Here is a 17,579-nt window from a genome sequence, read left to right as displayed (position 1 = left end):
AAAAGCCTACTTAGCAACTGTGAATAAATGGTCCATAGTAAATCACAAGAAATACAAAGTGCAGTTTTATAATGATAATTATTCTCCTTCCACTATTAACAATTAATGTAACCCTGAACCCATCAAGAATAACCTTATGTTTCGGTAGAACACAAATTTTAACTCATACAATCTGTGGTACACGATTTTATTAATTTTTTTTGTTTGGTTGCTCAACAAGTTACACATCAGTTTCAGAATTCTTTGTGAGATTATAGTTCTTACAATCGCCTCCATACATCCCACAAATACAGTAAGCGGTCATTTTATTTCAGTGTGTATATGCGTGTTTTCCAAGCCTTCCTCCAACATCCCTGGAATCTAACAAACACAACCTCCCCGTGTTACTGTGGATAGGTAGTGCGTGTGCTACATACCCATAATTTTAGATAATGCTACAAAGGCTCACTTTTTTACACCACTCAATAAACTAGTAAAAACACCTGCTTCATTCTGTTCAACATATTGCTTTGTGTAAATGTATTGCTCAAACATGCATAGATGATCAGATGTCAGCACTGTGCTTATTAACAATAACCTGCACCATGCTCTAGCCCTGGAATAATCACTTTATGTATAGAACAAAATAGCAGGAAGCCACTCAGGAACCACTCTTTGTTTACTGACTGGCCTTTCCTCTCAGTGGATCGACAGGAAAAACCCCACATACATTTTTGTCTCGCTTACACGTTAAGAAAGTGGTCAGCTGTGTTCAGCATGTACTTGATTCAGTACGTAACCATTCAATCCTGACTAAAGGATTTCATGAGTTCAGTTTAACCCAGAATTAATGATAGTGCATCACCTCTACCACTAACCCCCACCCACCCAGTCACTGACAAAGCCCATCAATCTATCCATGCATCCATCCATCGCCCCTGAACTATTGCCAGTATACAAAATAACGATATGCTGCGTAGTCAATATAAGATGGCTTTATACACCACCAATGCTAGGAATAGCTAACAAGTCATTTAACATCCAATACAAAAACATTAGACATAGAAAAAAGTTTTATTTCAGCTTAAGTAAAGAAATAAAGCATGATCATGTGATCACCCACGCTCATCCAGTTCCAAGTGTTTGTCGTTATTTGATCCCCTAAAATACAGAGACGATCATTTCTGGCTGCTAGAAAATACTTGTGTTCTTTTTGTTTAATGTTTTGCATATTCCCTGCAGATTATTACGGAAACCTGTTTACCACTGAGTTAAAGGCAGTCCTACTGTGAGGAAGAGTCCAACACGTAGTCTGCTTCGGCTTAAACGGATCAAAGAACCTCACAGTACAGTGAAGAAACACAGAGCAGGAACCGTCACATAAAACTTCAACATTTACTTATAGGATCCAACTCAACCCCGTGCTGATTTGTAGTGCTTTGAAATTTCAATCTCATAAAAAAAAAAAAAAAAACAACTAAAACTCTATTAAAAAAAAAAAATCATAGCTCTTGATAAATACTAAAAAGGCAAACTCTATCAAAAATTCATAAAATGCACCAGATGTCAAGGGACACGTCTAGAATAGTTAGTGTTAAAAAAAAATACTGAAGCAGTACACAAAAAGTACATGATATAAAATGTAGGTCTACAGATGCAAACTGCCGTATTTTAGAGGCAGGAGCTTACTTGACACAATAGCTAAACTGGGATCAGCATGAGTATAAACCTCTAAATGTGAATGAAATATTGTTTCTTTTGAAACTACACTTCAAATCAAGTTATGACAAAAGCTTTTGTGCTGAAATTGAGTACAGTAGGAAACGTATATGATATCTTCGAAGAAAAGGAAAGTTTGTTCATAAGGCCGCTTGAATGCTAAATTGATCAGTATGGCTCCCCTCTAGTGCAGATAATGGTGAACTGCCTAACGTGCTTAATACGCGTACATCATTGAAGCCAACATAGTCTCCGGTTAATAGTGGAGGCAGTAGCTCCCTCTGCTGGTGCCTACCAAGTGTTCCTACATCAAGATATATTTATGAAGACCGACAGCAACAAAGTGCTGCTTAGTCCTGCCCAAAGCCAGAGGAATGACATTTTTTGATCAAGCTACACTCAGTGACAGTTAAAACCTACTCTATCCTACAGTATATACAAAAGACATGAATTTTTCCACCACACCTGAACAAATTTGATTGACGTATGCTTGTTCTTTGTTCTTAGGCTGAACACTTTGGTTTTTGTTGTGCTCTTCACTCAAAATATTTACAGTAATCAGAATTTTTTTTTTAAAGAGCAATATAGGCACATTACAAATGAGAGAGTGGAGAAACTGGTTGAGTTAAAATTCAGAAAGGTAGCAGTGCTGCTAAAAGTCTTTAGCCTTTCTCTTTGAAACTCAGCGCTGCTTTATAGCCAGGTGAGAAAAGGCTCATTCTTGTTCAGGACAGACTCCACGTCGTTAAGGATGGGCATGAGGTCTGTGCCATCCAGGGTGCCCAGGTCCACGTTGGTGCCAGGCATGGAGTCTAGGAAGTCGGGGAAACGGCTCTGCTGTGGCACGTTCATGTTCACTGGCACCATGTTGTCACCTGCATACAGAGAAAGCCAAGCGGTGAATCTTAACCTCCTAAAAACTTCAGGTGTAACACTGTTCACTTAATGATTCATACATCACACACCATGTTCACACTTAATAGCCTTTGAACCAGGAAATTAAATTTGTAGGGGTCTAATTTATATCCCATAAAGGACAGAAATTTGTTATTTATCAGAGTCTAATTTAAAAATAATACGTGCATTTCCATGTGAAAAAAAACAACAAAACCAAAACATTAATTTATATATCCGGAGGTACTCATTACAAATATCAGAAATCATGACTCTGGTTCTTTTCTATCTACTTATACAATTACATTTTTGTGCACTTCTTTTGAGTTAATGTTATTTTTTATTTGAGTATGTTTTATGTACTATTAAATAATAAACAATGGCGATATTGCCCTGTTATTCCATTTGCGTGTAAGTTAGAAGACTACACCTTACCTGTGTCCATCTCCTCCATGTTGTTGAGAAAGTCCTCAGGAGTGGTGGGGATGCTGTAGCAGCCCAGGCCCAGGCCACTGTCCGTGCTCTGCTCACGTGAATGGTATGGCCCACTGTGGGAAAACACACACAGGCGCTGATAACCCACTCCAAAATTCTGAAGGCCAAACAGCAATAAATAAGTGCTTCCCTGTACCAAGAGGACACTGCAAAAATCTTACAGCCGGGAAATGATTTCTCCTTTTCAAGAAATTTTAACACTTAATAAACTTTTCTTTAGTCTTTATTGAAAAAACTTTTCACACACTTCTGCTAAGTAAGTAAAGAATCTGCTCACTGTAAATTTGTATAAAATGGAAAGTTTTAGAGAACATCTTACTAAAGATTTTCTTATGATTTGTAACACAAAAATGGCCCTAAACAGATGCTCTTTGATTCCTATTACATGTGAGTTTCAGTTGAACACGTTTTCATTCTTGTCTCAGTACAGGGAAATGTGTGTAATGTTAGTAATCTCATATACATTACAGGTGAAGATTATCCAGAACACTAGAGTGTTCCTTAAAGAAAGACGTGGTTCAAGGAAATGTGAAGCAAAATATCAAGTATCACAGGATCAAATGCTTAAACCAAACTTTCAGCTGCATCATTAATACACAGAGTAAGCAATTCTATTCTCTTATAGGAATGTTCAAGACGGAATGTGAATGCAAAGGGAAATAAGTGAACTAATACAACAAAACGGTATAAAATATCAGAGAATCAGAGATCTAAGTTTGGATGGAAGGGCTTACCTGTTCAGAAAGGGGTCTGAGCTGCTGGTTGGCACAGTGCCTTGGTTCATGGCGGCTGGGTTGATGGTAGGAGCAACGTTTGCCATGTTGTCTGAATCCATGGGGATCTGTCTGCAGAGCGCCACCTCCTGGTGAAAAATAAATATTGTAACCTGATGCTGTTTATCAAAAAGCCACAAAACATACTGTAGAAAAACATTAGTTAAAGCAGGCTTGAGTCTTTTATCATGACATAGCAACAAAAGAAATAGTCAGGTTTGTTACTGAAATATCCACAATTATGAAATTTCACCATAGATATTTTTACACATGATGATAGTTCTCTCAAATATCAATAGCCAGATTGTTCAGTTGACCCTACAGCTTGCAGGGGCTTTCAGACTGTTGGTTCAAAGACAGATCAGTTACAGATCAGTTGTGTGTGTGTGGAGCTATGAAGCTATTGTATTGGAAAATTCACAGAATTAATTAAGTAGTTTTCTAAGCTACAAGCTAACAAGTAATAGAAGTTCTGTAAATACATGACCATCTTATTCTGGCCAGCATATACATCTGTACACATGGACTGTTCCAGCTACAGTAAGTACTCTCATTTGCCTAGCTTTTCTGGAAAACTGTCCCTTTATGGAAATAAGGGATTTTGGCCTGCAAGGTCTCCGAGTAGGAAGTTGACGTTTATGAGCCTGCGTGAGGAGCAGTGATTGTGAACATGTGCAGGAGCTGTATTGCGCTGCTCGTGGACGTGTTATAATGGTAATGTGGAGGAGTGCTCTTCCCTCAGCGCTGCCTTTAGGGCGTAGTCTGCTAACCGAACAGCTGCACTACCGCAGTCCTGAGGAGAAAAACAGTGGAAACCATCCAGTGCCAAAAGCCAACTTAACTTGTCTGAGTCATCAATTTTAACATGGACAGACTAGGAAAAGAAACACAGTTGTTTATACTACTGATCTCCCCTTTTCCCTCCCTTTCTTTTCCTCACATACAGAAAGCCACATTACGCAAAGTCGTCTGTCTTCAGCATAGAGATCTTGTACGGCATAGTACGCAAAACAACCCAAAGACTTCTGGGTAAGCTAAACATCTGTGCTGAGAGGTTAACACTCATGGACCTCATGGACGGCCATTTTGGCAGGCACGTCGTAAACAGTTCTGCTGATGAATTAATGAGTCGGACTGTTGAACACTCTTCTTGTCGATATGTCCTCTTTCTCTGACAAACACCACGTTTTATGCAACAGAAAGAGGAAAAACAAAACCACCACTAGTGGACACTATGATGGATTGTATATACCCCCTCTTTCCGGTCAGTTCATTTCCCAGCACAGCTGATGGGAGGGACCTGAGGCAGAAAAGTCGACACAAACAAGGCCTCTTTTCAGAGCAACACAAATCACAACCTTCACATTGTCTGTGCCGCCATGATGAACGAGTGATGGGGAAAGAGGGGGAAAGGGCTAAGCAATTACGATTAGTCCTCTGCTATCCTGAACTGCTCAAACTTTAACAGGATGCCTCCTGACTTTCCAAACAAAAGCCATGTGGCTCACATGTTTTTATTGGACCCGTCTCTGTGTTTTTCCCTTTCAGACTCCAATCCATCCCTTTTCCAGACACACTGTGCTGTCTGATAACAGTCAAAGTGTGTAAAACACGCACGTGCACGCACACACAGTCAACATCAGCTCTATTCATCAGCAGGAAAGCAAATTATGATAAATGTCACCTCCAACTAGATGGCACCGGAACATGCTGGATATGTTTGAATGTATTTGTAAATTGATCACTGGAGAATTTACACAAGTAATGTGGTATTCCTAAACAACTAGTTTGTTCAGAAAGTACTTCTTAGAGCTCCTGGGTTTGTGTACAGGTCTGTACAAGGAGTCTCACTGTGTCATTTTACCATGTCATTTTTAAAGCCCTTCTTTCTTTCAATTGTGCACTCAAAGTGAGAATAATATTTCTATCCCTAGTAAGGTACATTCTGGTGTGGTATACATTTCAGATCTTTTAAATGCAGAGTAAATAAATTATATGTATTATTTTAGATTTTACTAAAGTACATTAACTCTTATAAATGAATAAAGTAAGTCAGTAAATGAAATAAGATAAATGAGATTCATTAGATTTACATTCATCATCCTGCCTAACGTACCTGCAGTACATATACACATACATATAGGGCCACAGGGACTCAGGAGGTCTCAGGTGGTCAGCCACGGCAGGGGTTTGTTTGGGGGGGGCACCCTGGACATCATAGGGCACAATCACTGACTCACAATCACACTCACTCACTAACAAACACACTCACCAGGGATACCAGGGAGGAAACTGGAGTACCTTAAGGAAACCCCCAAAGCAGGGGGTAGAAAATGCAAACTCTACACACACAGGGCAGCACCTCCAGCCTGAAGGTGTAGGGCAAATATGCTATTTACTAAGTGACTGTTTTCCCCCTACACCTAAAATTATCATAAATTTCAATAATTTATAAAATGAGTTAAAAAAGTTTAACCATTTTTTTCCACAGTCTGTTCACTAGTTTTTATTTAGCAATATTTCCATTGACATTTGTGACCTTTGGCACATGTCCTTATACAGAGTGATGTACAAAAGTGCTTTGAAGTCTCAAATCAATGAATACATCACCAGTGGTTCACTAGGTCACAAACTTGGGATACCATCAACCTTAAAAATTCTGTCCTAAAAAATATTGGTCGATCCACTGTTTCTGGCAGTTCAACCTTGCAGAGGAAGAATTTCAACGTTGCAGTTGAACTCACAATTGTTTCAATCACACAGCTAGATGTTTTCATGCCCGCTTTCTGTGGAAAGAATAATGTGATTATTTTGTAAAAAATACCTGTCTCCTCAGCTCCTCATGTCTCCTCTGAATGCGTTCCCTCTCAAGTTGGATGCGCTGCAGTCGTATCTTCTGCTGGTGTTGCTGCTGAGCACTCAACGGGTTCCCCATTCCCATCATAGCAGATTGGGAGCTCTGCTGATGGGGCATGGAGCCACCTGAACCCAGGGCCTGAGACTGAGCCTGTACCTGCTGCTGCTGCTGGTGCTGAGCATGCTGGAGATGGTGCTGATGCTGGGACATCACTATAAGGAGACACAAAAAAGAAGAGATTTTTAATGGAATTTTGCCTCCAGAGAGACTTATATGTCCTTATTCTGTACTGTTTAAGACTTCATGGGGGCTTCACGTGAACAGCAGATGAATGATGTTACGACACAGCTGGCTAGACCAGTGCACTCTCGGGTGTGGGGGGGTGTAATGTACGACTGAGGATAAACCAAAGACAACTCGAGGCGCCATGGTGGAGACACAAACACTTTAAGACAACTCGCAGACACTGACAGCACGGCGCTCATCCGCAAAGTGTTTACCGTTAAGTATGACGCAAAACTCTACTACTGACAGTTCTGTCTCTCTTACACATGCACACCCAAACACACACATGGTAACTCCAGAAAGGAGAGAACACGACCGGACCAGATCACAGCAGCTTCAAGCTAGCATACTAACAGTAAGCCCAATCTAATCAGCACAGGAGATGTAGAGACGCAGTGTGGTAAGGTACTGTAGGAGAGCTAAAGGACACAGTTTTTTCTACTGGGTTACTTAATACACCAATATGGAATTTCTACACAAATAATGATGATTCTGATACTTATTTTTTCTTTAAGTTCTCCCACATGGAGAAGCACAGATGTGTGTGCTTATGCATATAATCCATTATATATATCCTATATGTATCTCAACAAATTGCCTAGAATCATCTCTAAACCCATCTCTTTTAAAAAAAAAAAAAAAAAAAAAAAAAAAAAAAAAAAAAAAGAATTACAAATATACATAAATATGAAACGAAAAGATTCCTATGTCTTGGTAGCTAAAATAATACCATCACTATGCAATTTAGCAAGAACCCTAGGTGATATTTGTCACAAGCAGATCATCTAGGTTTACACTGAAAGATGAGTTGTCTTGCTAGCTAAATGTCCATGGCGGTGCTAAACTGCTTATCAAGTTAGCAGGACAGTTAATTATTGAACATTAGCTTAGCTTGCATTTTTCACTTGTAAAAATGTACATGAACAAATATTTTGTTCCTTAATAAAAAAGCCATAATAGTAGGACAAATAATGAACTGCTAGCAAACTAACTAGTGTTTGTCACAGTGTATAATGTTATTTACATGAAAACAAACAAACAAACAAACAAATAAATAAATAATGTCTGTTGAAAAGAGATTTATTTAACAGCAATTAAACCTGACAAAAGAAAAACAAAATGTTCTGTGCTAAAGTGAACTAGCCAGTACACTTTCCTGCTTAAGAAATGATCGGGTTAAAGGTAATCAGATAGCATACCAGATATGGTTCCTCCATATAACTTCACTGAGATCCAACATCAATCTGAAGTTCATTGGAAACATGTGAATTCAACACTATGTAAACAAAATTGACCATTTGAGTTGACTATTAAAATCCTGTTCTAGTTTGTTCTATTTTAAAAAAATGAAATGTCCTCTGATCTATACAGGCAGTGATAAAGAAGTCATGCTCCAAGGACAAGGTAGAGACAAAGATGTAGCACAGGACAGACCTGGCCAACAGCACACAGACCCCACACAAGAGAATTCCACTCAGCTGCCAAGACAATAGATTTCCATCACATCCAGACCTCCCATATCTACTTCACCTCACATCAGGTTTATTTTATTGTCAACTAATAAGGTGAGGTTATTATTCCGAAGTAAGGGATCTTTCCACTGTGAGGAACGTTCAGTACATGACAGTTCATAGTAAAAACAAGCTGCTCCAGTTTGGCTCATGTGTATGTCTCAGCGTGTGTGGTGTGTTTATCTGTTGTGTAAACTGCTCTCACATGGGGAAGACATTCCTGGAAACACCAGATGTGGATAAAGGGTGCCTGTGAGTACAAAAAGGAGCCTGTCTGTGAGTAGAATAGCTGTTGGACTGTTGCTCTGCTCCATCTTGGTAGCACCTTGTGCTTGGTCACAGAGCATAAATTGTCAATCTTTTGGATTAGCCAGAGTTTAGGATTCAAGCCCTGGAACTTCAATGAGATTTAGGAATAAAGTAGGGTTTTTTTTCCTTCTCAATTTCACCTGCAAGTTTACCTGAAAAGGTCAACATGTCCATGTCCACCATCTGTTGTGCACCATAGTTATACTATAAATGGCTTCCTTCAGGGAGGCTTACATAATGCACTAAAGAGCTGCTTGAAAATAACACATGAACTGGCACTTGACCAATTTTCTTGTTAGACTAAATGATGTCGTCCCTTACACAGACAAAAGAAAAGTTTAAATCTCTTTTATTACTGTCCTGCTCCTTAGGCCAGCAGACAGACAATCAATTACCTATTTAACTGGAACTAGTTGGACAATCATCAATGAAAGGTCAAAATGCCAACAAAACACAGATGTGTTTTGGACTTGTCTGCTGAACTTAGAAAACCACCTGAGGCTGTCAGAATCAGTTCTGCTTTTTGTAAAAATCTGTTTTAAATATCTAAGTCTTTGTATGTCCTGAAGACATTCTCATGTTGGAAAATTTACAGCTTCATCTCAGAGTGTTTGAGTACACCGACGATGAAGATTTCTTTCAATAATACTAAATGAACTGAATGAAATCTCAGTGAAGCCCTGAGCTACAATTCTCATTATTCAGATCCATGCACTTTTCTTAGTCATTTTAAAGATTTTGCAACCTGAAAATAAGATTTGGTCTGAAAAAAGTTTAACTAAACCTTAAGACAACTTTTTATACACAACAGGGCTTATACAATTTATCAACATCTCGGATAGTAAGTGGTGCTCAACTGCACATATGGGGAAGCCATTGCACAGTGGTTAAAGTTTCTCCTACGGTTATCTCCCAGAAGACCAGATAATAAAGCACAGTTTTATTGCAAGGTTTGGAAAAAGAAATAGAAAATACAATGGACATGAATTTTTTACTCTTTCTTCAAGTGTAAGACCAAAAAAAGGCCAACTTTTCTGAAGAATTACTCATGTTTGAAAAAAAACTGATTTTTTTTTTTTTTTTTTTTAACAAATAAATATAATATAAACTTGGCTGACACACTTCTGTAGGAGCTGCTGTTATAAAAATGTTATATATTTTTATATTAAATATTAATATATAGTAGTTAGTTCTGGTCCAGTAATCTGATTGAGCCACACTAAGAGTGCTGATATTTCCTATAACACTGTGTGTATAACTCGGCTTGTCTGTGTCCGCCACATAATTCCACTTTATAGTGCAAACCAGTTATTACATTAGTGTTAGTAACATAATCAGCAAACATAATTTGTAAAAATAAGTCCTCAGGGCCACATGCTCTCTGGACAGACTTGTCTCAAGCTCAGTGGCTCCATCTGCAGCACAGATTGTCTGATATCTTTTGTACACAAAATCTTGAGAGCTACAATCTGATTTGATTGTAGTATCTGTTCCTCCTTTTATCGGTTTCTTGTGGGGGAAAACATTTATAACAGCAGGCCACAAAATATAGTAACTGGATTGAATATACATTCAGTTTGAAAGTTTTTAATGTCTGTTTCTTCCAGTAAAAATAGAAGGATCTTGGCTGCATGTAGTGGAAATAAATATCAGACTTGTTGGTGAAATCTGGAGCAAGTCTAGCTCATCGGACTAGCACATTTCCCTACCAGCCACTGCTAGCTCACACAGGCCACAGACCCCAGGCAACAGGTGAGAAGATTCCACTCCAGGCTAACACTACCACACACAACTTCCTCCTCTACCAACAAGTCATTCCTTTACAAGATGTCCTGCAAAGCTTGCTAGTACTAACCATCCCACTAACCACTGTGATGGAAAGCATATGTTGGGGAGAGACCCATGAGAGCCTGCCGGCTCTTGTCTTGCTTAGTCACGAAAGCAGGGTGGGGTGTGGAAAGAAGAGCAGATAGTCAGTAGAGAAATAGGAGAAATAGAAATAGATTGGGAGGAGGAGGAGGACAGCAGAATGCTGGGGTCAGGCAAAAGAGCAACAGCAAAAGCGTGGAGAAAAGAGCGAGTGACAGAATGAGCATATGTGTATGAGACACAGAGGAGGAGGAGGAGGAGGGAAATTGGGGTGAGACAGTGAGGCCTGAGTAGTCATTTAGCACTGCCAACAAAGGCCTTCTTGTTTCATTTATTTCCCAGAAACGGCGTCAGCTGTCCAATAGGGTCACCAAAAAAAACAAGTGAATGGAAAAATGCTTCCAGTCCCAAAAATCTGCAACACATTAGAACCTCACATTGAAGCCCTGAGTGTGTACAATCACTGTAAATGACTGGTTATAAACCAGATGACTTTGTATTCAGCCATTTCATTAACTTGAAGTCACAGAGTTTAGGTTCTACACTGAAAATCTCTAACAAAATCTTATGTCTAATAAAACACAGAGTGCTGGAAATATACAGAGTGCGTGCACGCACTCCATCGTAAGGTCACATGCTTTCAAGATTAAGTCGCCTGAAGCGAGCAGCCGAGAGTTGAGAGGGAGTATGGGCGAGTTTGAGTATATGTGCTTAGATTCACTAGAGGGTGGAGGGGGGGATCAGGACTTTAGCAATAATGCTGTTCGCACGCACAGCACCCCTGCCTTCCCTTACTCTCCTCCTTCCTTTTTTCCTTCACTCCCTTAGTCTTCCCCTCCTAGAGGAATCTTTGACAAAGGTCTCGCTTTTAGTTGGACCATTTTCACTCCACACCAACTCTCCTGAGGATAATGCTTTGGTAAGATCAACGCATATTTCCACATAAACTCCTGTATGACACCGGGTTAACAAACAACAGTGTAAATTGAGGCACTTTATGCTGTCCATTTCCAAATCTGTACACTGTGGTTCATGTAAACAAGGAAAGTTTCTGGCACGCTCCCACAGGTCTTGATTTAATAGATCTAATGTGTAATGATTTTGCTCAGTCTTCCAGATTGGAAAAAGGCTATATGACCAGCATTAAGCAGTCGTACAACACACATTTGTACTGATTGTAAACACTTACAATGGTATACAGAAATGCTACACTAACCATACAAGTTAAAATGTGTGGATAAAAAAAATACTTCTTATACAAAGGCTAATAAATCATCCTACATGATGTTTGTAATTAACAGAAGCTCAACACATTAAAAGTACATGGATATGGCATCCATTTTACTTTGCACACAAAGATGGGGTGGTAGGTGGGGGATGGGCATTACTTTATAACCTTTTATAAACAACATTTTTAAAGCGGCAGTGCCGAATTTAGCCATTCCAAATGTTGCAATGACATAATGGTGTTAAAGTTCACCCTGACAAAAAGAAAAAATCTAAAACACTTACATAAACAAACAAAACATTGTGTAATGACTCAAGTGAAAATTACTTCTGGCAGTCTAAAATGGCAGTCCATTTCATGCTAACAGGATTAAAGAAAGCCAAAAAGAGATATCTATGTATTATACTGGTGTGAAAAGAACCATTAACTAAGCTCGCTAGCATAAAAAACAGTTACCTTTATAGTTATTATACAGTAGCCATGGGCATTATAACCATTAGCCAAATTTACATTCTCATTAGTTGAAATTTCAGCAGCTTAGATTTGATATATATCTTATAAAGAGAAATATATTTGGTAGGTAGAAATGGGTAGTAACTAAATTGGGTGCAAATATGAACGATGAAACATTTTCACTAGGATTCTTAAAAGAGGCTAGAAACATAAATTACTGCATTTTATTAAAGATGCATTTAAATGGAAACATGAAAAAGTTGATATGTTTTGCAGCAACTTCACTTTATGGAAGTGTATTTAAACCAAATATACACAAAGTGTGTATTTTCTTCTGAAATAGTAGAATAAAGGAAGGTCTAATTGCTAAGTAATGACACTGGACCTTTGATATGCTACTTTCTTTAAGTCATTCACTATTAAGGAAAAAGACTAGTTGGCTAACATTACTACTGCCTCCAAAATCAATTCAGAACCTCCCTTAATCCTCTGTTTTTTCCCATAAACACAGTGGAGATATTAGAGAGTCAACTAGTAATGTTGTTTAAAGCACTAGTACCCTGATATTTAAAACTACAAAAAATTATACTGGGTTGTAGATGTTTGGTCGTCAGGAACTTTTCACCATTTCCTCCTGAAGAGAAGACAGTAGTGGGGAAGACAAAAGTATAAGTTGGTCTAACGGGACTCCTGCCCTAGGCTCTCCCCAGCCGTTCACTGCAGGAGAGCCACAATCTTTCATCAAAAGAGACCACCACTCCCACTCTCCCACACCCACACACATCCAAATGAACAGACAGATTAAAGACAAGGTATTCAATTGATAAATTACACATAAATGCTCACCCACATTCACAAAAACAGCATGCAAATTAGCAGGCAAAGGTAAGCAGTGTCATAATCAGGGTTGGCTGTAATTATACTTGATCGTTAAAATGATTCACTCTAAACACACCCATTAAAAGCTGTGATTTTGACACTAAGTAGATCAAAATGAACAGTGATCTTGCAATACTATGGGCTACTGCACATCTCCATCTCTACTCAAGCCCGAATATAAGCATGCTTGAGCAAGTTCATTAGCAGAAGCCTCCGTGTATGATCCATTCTTTCTGGATAGTGTAAAAGGTGAGGAGGAAAGGATTCTGGAGAGGTAAAGAAGTGAGGTGGGGTTGGAGAGGCATAAAGGCTTGGAGGAATGGAATCAATGAGCAGGTTGGTCTGTTTCTAAAAAAACAAAAACTCTAGAAGGGAGGGAACGTGGGGAGGGAACAGTACTTACTGAGGCGAGAGTCCACACGGGGGTCGAGCCACGATGTGCTCTGAGTTTTGTGGTCAATGAAGTAAATTTCTCCCTGAGGGTTGACTGCCTGCTCCCAGCCTTCCGGCAGCTGTCCTGTTTAAGCAGCAACAGCACAACAACAGCTCCAGATCAACCAGGTGTCCTTTTATTACCTTTTGCTTGAGATTTGGTTTCTATGCGTTTCAGGGCTTACGTTTTCCAAATGAAGATCAGGAGTGAAAATCATCAAAAATCATATGCTGTCTCAGAAATGAGACTTGCAACTTAGCGTGATCTTGTAAACACAGCTAAATAAAGCAAGGTCAAGCTATTCATTTTGCCTTTGTGTAAATTCATAACCTAGCAGTGTTTGGAGTCTGGGGGGGGAAAGGTAACATGTCAGGCCCTGCACTGAGGAGAGGAGAACAAAGCAATGGAAAAAAATCCATCAAAACAACAAAGGCAGCAAGAAATCCCTTCTTGACAAGTGTGGGATGTCTGCCAGCAAGCTAGCATTGTTCTACTGGAAAAATGGAGGCGGGAGTTGGGGGATGAACTGTACTGAGAGAAAAAGAGCGAAAGAAAGAGAGCAAGAAGATAGAGAGACTGATGGGAATGAGTAATAGGTCTCTGGGCCTTGGGCTTTGCATGAATAACCCACTGTCCATCATACTCTCAAACTAAGATGTCCAGCACTGTGTCTGGTGGCATCTTATACAACACCACATCTGGTAGTCAGGAGTGTCAAGATGCTGTTGCTGGTTTATCTTGTCTATATAAACACTTTATCCAGCAAGACAACCGAGCTGAATCTGAACCATTATTTTTTTCATCACCAGGGTGGTACATTTAAGGACATGTCTTTTATACCTTGAGTTGTAAAAGTATGTTTTCATATTGTATATTCTTGGATTTTAAGAACCTCTTGTGCCTGGGTTAGAATCTCTATATTTCAGTAATACATTACTGCGGGAACCAAAGAAAGACCTTTAAATTTATCTTCCTTTAATCCGCACTACATTGTTATACATGTAAAGTAAACACCTTTCTGTTTCTGTTTAAAAAAGGTAAAGAGATGTGGCTCATTTACAGAAAGGTCTGAACGTGTCAAGCAGGATGGTGTGTTCATTGTTCTTACAGGCTAAATGCCTCTGTTCACAAAATATGATAAGGCCAAGGAGCAGCCACTTCCTCCTGCCTCAACTGGAACTCAGAGTGCAGGCTTTTGTAATAATCCAGCTCACAGGATGACCAGGAATCCATCCAGTCTGAATACCTACACCTGTACCCATTAAATGTAAAGTCAATACAGGTATTCCTCAAAATGCAGGGTAAATCATCCTAGAGATTGATCCTCCTAAACTCAAGATGATCTGATAAACGTATGAAATGGAAGACGTGTCTCTCTCTGCATCTCGCTCTCTCACACTTTTTCTGGAATCCCTTAAAAGACTGGCAACAATATAAGACACACCTTTTTTCCATTTCATCACAAACCAGGATTTGTGAGGAGAAAAGAGTCGAACAAGGCAAACACATTTGGAAGTAATTTGCTGTTCTGGCTTCATGAGGAGGGAAAGAGCTCCAGCCTATGCCACTGGCCAGAGGCTCACTGTGTCTGTCTCCAGAACAAACGAGACATCTCACGCTACAGACTCTGAAACAGCCGGTCTCAGCATTCACTCACTGTGGCCAAAGAAACACTATTAAAGTTTTTTACAAAGCATCAGCTAGCAGACTGTTGGACTTTCTCCTTCATCACTACTGGAAATCTCAGACATATTCCATATGCACTCAGTCAGTCCAAATATGCCTGTACTGATAAAAAGCCATGATGTGATTGTTACTGTGTGTGTAAGTGCATTTGTGTTGGCATGTGGTATTTTTGGTATCACCTAGATTAATGTAAACAGACATAGTAAACTCTTAGTGATCTACTAAATGATCACTTCAGTATTCCACTACTACATCCAAGTCTCAGCAATAACTTTTGTGATAACTTGAGCTCAACTGTTACAATAATCATATGAAATTTGTCATACTTTCAGCATTAATTAGTTTAATTATAAAAATAATTCTAGAATCTACAGTAGAATCTACAGTAGAATCTGTAGAATCTACAGTATACCACATGGTTCAAACCTACTGGAAGGGTTTTAAGGAAGTTTTTTCCTTTAAGGTAATATTTAGACAAAGTGTTGGAAGAGAACATGAGATTCATGAGTGTAAAGGACCTCACCAAGGTTTGGCTGTGACAGGGCCATGGAGCGCCCCTGTACGCCACCATTATTGCTGGTGGCCTGTGCGTGAAGACTCATCTGATTCATGTTGGCCGCCAATGTCTTGCGAGGATCTTGCCATGTGGTTATCTTCTCAACGTGACTGCAAAGAGAAAAAGACATACGCAAAATAAGTACCATACAGCTGCAGACCTGCTCGATCTGAATCTCTTTAAAATTATCCAATAATTTAGCTGCAGAAAAAGATTTCCATTAGAAATCCAAAAAACCATTTTTCCATTTTTCCATTCCATTTTTCCATTCCATTTTTCCAACCCAAAAAACTACCTATGCAGCTCTAGGATCTACTGAATTTATTTTATACATGAGATTTATACCAATTCTCGAATCTAATTGGTTAAAAGGTTTGTATAATAACAGCTCTAACAGTGCAAGATATATCACATGATTATATTAATGTGTTTTTATACTCCATCATTTCTATAATAAAAGCTCATTCAAATGTTGTGTGGTTACGTGTGGCAGATGTTCTACTGTACATGATATAATATAGTAAAGATTTATAAATTTCTGTATTTTCTAGGTAGCATGGCAAGCTGCATTTGTTTGTCTTCATTTTAGCTCAAAAAAGTGACTGGTTAGGCCTAAATGGACTTAATTTACACAGGTTTTGACCTTTTCATAAGGTATTATGGGATCATTTTCCATTTGGATTTTTCATAATTTAGCCCTTTAGTTTAGTAAAGTAAATTAAATACAAAAAGAAATCTTTAGGTCTGTGGCAAGTTTACATTTTATTCTGTGTTTACACTACATTTAACCCTAAACAATATTCTAAACTTTAACTCAAATCAGACCATTACAGCAGTAACGTGAATCTTTTCAGTGAACTATGAAAACATTACACTGTAGGAATGCTGGTAGTTCAGCCTAGTGTAGCTGCATTAACTCCAAATATAGATAGATGTAGTAAGAGTTTCAAGTTATTTACTCAAAAACAAAAAAGGGGAACTTGCAGTCATGATTGTCTTGTCATGTAGTCAAGGTGATGCTGTAGAGTATATGCTGGGTAAAGGTGATTGGTACAATCCATATACTGTACACTACAGTGTGTTCTACAGGCTCATAACTTTTAAGTGTGTTTTTCTACCTTGGAATCTATGATGTTCACAGACCTTTTGACCTTGAACTCTCAGGTTCACCACACACACATCTTTCACAATGCGAACTGCTCCAATACTTCATTCACACACGGCAGCAATTCCAAATTACTCAACAGCTCTCCTGGAACTCTGTCCTAGATTCATGTCCTACAACTGCAGGTGCCTAAACACTGCATGCACCTCATGAATGTTAAACATAAAACATAAAGGCTCTAATCATGTGGCGTGAAAGGGCATTAAAGCAGATTACGTTTCAACTGAAGGTTTGTATCCACAGGATTTAGATGCCTCAGCTGCACAGGCTTGTTTGTACACAAATCCTGTTGAGTACATAAATCCGAGGCGAGGCAGTGTCAGTGGAGGTAGACTGAGTCACCGCACGCACAAAGGGCCTCAAGCCCAGTGTGACTCACTCAGGCCTATTTACACAGCACTGTTAAGATTAGCCCGTTTCCTGTCACTCTGATGCCTGACCTTGGCAGAGCAGGAAATTTGCTCTCTAGCACATCACAATAACATCTT

The 17,579-nt window shown here is 39.0% G+C and overlaps 1 protein-coding gene across 2 annotated transcripts in view; it reads right to left on the bottom strand.

The window, feature by feature from the left end:
* Window positions 1–173: 173 nt before the first annotated feature.
* Window positions 174–17,579, bottom strand: part of wwtr1 (WW domain containing transcription regulator 1) — a 37,269-nt gene continuing 19,863 nt past the window's right edge. The window contains exons 2-7 of one of the 2 annotated variants that reach the window (XM_060881085.1): window positions 15,894–16,036; window positions 13,655–13,768; window positions 6,685–6,929; window positions 3,822–3,949; window positions 3,028–3,140; window positions 174–2,573 (exon numbers count right to left, since the gene is read on the bottom strand). In XM_060881085.1, coding sequence (XP_060737068.1) covers window positions 2,392–2,573; window positions 3,028–3,140; window positions 3,822–3,949; window positions 6,685–6,929; window positions 13,655–13,768; window positions 15,894–16,036 — 925 coding nt within the window. In that variant the 3' untranslated portion in view covers window positions 174–2,391. The remainder of the gene's footprint in view (window positions 2,574–3,027; window positions 3,141–3,821; window positions 3,950–6,684; window positions 6,930–13,654; window positions 13,769–15,893; window positions 16,037–17,579) is intronic. The other variant, XM_060881094.1, reaches the window with a different exon arrangement.

Source organism: Tachysurus vachellii, chromosome 1 (genome assembly GCF_030014155.1).
Source record: "Tachysurus vachellii isolate PV-2020 chromosome 1, HZAU_Pvac_v1, whole genome shotgun sequence".
NCBI classification, from domain to species: Eukaryota; Metazoa; Chordata; class Actinopteri; order Siluriformes; family Bagridae; genus Tachysurus; species Tachysurus vachellii.
Note: the sequence above shows the minus strand (reverse complement) of the source record. Positions and strands in the feature narration are given on the sequence as shown.